The sequence below is a fragment of the Montipora capricornis genome, chromosome 2, assembly GCF_036669925.1.
Source record: "Montipora capricornis isolate CH-2021 chromosome 2, ASM3666992v2, whole genome shotgun sequence".
Lineage (NCBI taxonomy): Eukaryota > Metazoa > Cnidaria > Anthozoa > Scleractinia > Acroporidae > Montipora > Montipora capricornis.
In genome coordinates, this window is record NC_090884.1 from 47,482,851 (window position 1) to 47,485,350 (window position 2,500).

Genomic DNA, 2,500 nt, shown 5'->3' on the forward strand with positions numbered 1-2,500 from the left:
CTTTTAGTTACAAAAAACTATTAATAAACGTTATGGCAGTTGACCAGTGGGACTGGAGCTTTTACTTTTCTTATTAAATAGTGTGAATAAAACATGCTATACATAATATTTATTTTTGGCATAATTTTAATTTTTTAGATGTTAAGAAACTTGCTGCCGTCATTGTCAAGCAATGGATGAGCTTAGTAAGAAATCAGAGTGGAATTTCAGGTAATAATATACAGTGTATGTGTTGAGATGTAATCTTATAATGCATGGTTTGAAAATTTTAAAAGATGTTGAACTTTCATTGTTGTCATCTTAACTTATTTTGTCATAGTTGTTACGAAGAAGGAAAGAATTGTGTCTTCGTTGTCACGAAGAAGGAAAGAATGTATTAATTGGTATAACTTAAAACTTCAGCAGAATCATAATTTTGAGTGCCTGACCTTGCTCTGGAAAAGAGACAAAAATAATAATATTGTTTACCCACCAGTTGTTTTTAACAAGTGAAAGCATGTGATTTTATTTGTACAACATTATTTTATATCTGAAGATGATTGAAGACTTCCTATGAAGGCTCCAAAAATAATTCTAAAGGGGATGTGACCTTTTCCCCAATGCTTTTTACTTCCCGTCATTACTTGTTTTGGGTTAACATATTTTAGGGAAAAATAATATCAAATTGATGCTCAACCCAAGTGGAAAAAATTGTGTCAAAAAGCAAGGTGTCATGAGGTCCCTTTTTGCTTGTTGCAAACACAAAACGTTTGCTCTTTGAAAGTCAGCAGAAATTAGAAATAGAGAGTGACAATCTAATTTTGGAGTGTGAAGTGTTGCTCTGTGTTGTTGGGTTTATTGCTTTTATAATCACTAGTCAAGAATATCTTTTTTCCTATTTTACTTATTTCCTACCCAATAAATGTGCAGACCTTTGACTTAGACACAGTGAAATGCACCAATTACTGTTCACAGTCTTCGACACAGCCAATGAAATCTATAGTGTAGGCTTAACTAACAGTTGACCTATAACATCACCACTTCATTAACCAATCACATCAATGCCAAGTTGTTAGTACCATCTACTGATGTTGCACAAATCACTTGATTCTGGAGATGACGTCTTCTCAGATTGTTGAAATGTCAATGTCATGCTAAACAGTCCTGCCTACAATGTATGACTATTTTCACATGGACAATTGTACCTCACTTAATTATGACCTTTTTTAAAATAACATAGCACTGTCTAGCAATAATAGGCATCTTCAGATCGGAGGACAAGGACGACTCTCAAATTTTCTGTTCTGAGCACGCGCACTTCAAAAATAATCATCTCTCTGCTAGGGATAGTTTTCTGTGATTCTGTACATTAATTGGTTTACCTCTTTACCTTACTTTTACAAAGTTGATAAATCCAAGGAAAATGGATCAGCACTTCCAGATGTGGAGGACACTCTTCAGGGGTCTAGAAAGGGTGAGTTGTGTGGGTTCAATTTCTCTACTTTTAGTCTTGAACATACATGTATGTATGTTTCCCACTAAATATGCCTTCTTAACACTACTTTTCCTAAATTCATCAGACCTTTTTCTGGTTCTTTGCCTTCTTTAGCATTCCCTCCTCCCTCAAGTTTCGCTTAAAAATTGTTTCCTACAGTAGTTGACCCCTTCTCAATCTTTTCTTTTCTGCTCCTAAATCTCCTCTATCTTTCTTCCCTTCCATTTTTCCTACCCTCCCTTCTTTCTCGCATTTCCCTGTAGATCTGTTACCTTAACTTCTGTGCATAATCGTTATACAGCTGAAATTTTTTTCCCCAACAGTATGCACTCTCATTGGTTACTTTGAGGTCACATGACATCTAAGAATAAAACTTTTTCCCGCCAAAAGTCTCTGAGCGGGAAACAGTGCAAAATCTATGACATCAGAGAGTAACTTACAGTGCTCTGTTACCCGCAAATATTGACTGACGACCGCCATTGCACATTTTTCTTTTTGTGCTATTTAAAAAATCACTTAGTGACTGGTCCTTCGGGAAACAGTTAATTATTTTGTTTCCCTTGAATTTGAATGTTTTCCTCGGGACCAGTCATTAAGTGTTTACTGTAATACTAGTTATTCCTGTTGACTAATCATCAAACAGCCTCTTTATTCACTCCGCTTTAACCCATTGACTCCTAGGAGTGCGAAGCCTATGGACTATTTTACTCATTGATTGGGGGCGGTTCAGGAGTCAGTGGGTTAACACTTAGGGTGCGTTTGATTGACCGTATTCCGGAATAGGAATACGTGGAATATAAGTTAGAAATCCTTCGTTTTTACAGAGATTCACATTAAAATTGTCAAACATCTGCTAAAATGCTATTTTAAACATATTTTTATTATCCTTGCTACTTTGAAAAGCGCCAAACATACCGCTTTAATCGTCACTCCACATATTATTCCGGAATAGGGTCAATCGAACGCACCCTTAAGGCGTGATTGACCATATTCTGGAATAGGAATACACGGAAAAGAAGTTAGAAA

The 2,500-nt window shown here is 35.8% G+C and overlaps 1 protein-coding gene across 2 annotated transcripts in view; it reads left to right on the forward strand.

Moving 5' to 3' along the window:
* Positions 1 to 2,500, forward strand: part of LOC138024874 (serine/threonine-protein phosphatase 1 regulatory subunit 10-like) — a 30,365-nt gene that overhangs the window by 7,558 nt on the left and 20,307 nt on the right. For both annotated transcript variants that reach the window (XM_068872066.1, XM_068872073.1), the window contains exons 9-10: positions 139 to 210; positions 1,385 to 1,453. In XM_068872066.1, the coding sequence (XP_068728167.1) occupies positions 139 to 210; positions 1,385 to 1,453 (141 nt within the window). The remainder of the gene's footprint in view (positions 1 to 138; positions 211 to 1,384; positions 1,454 to 2,500) is intronic.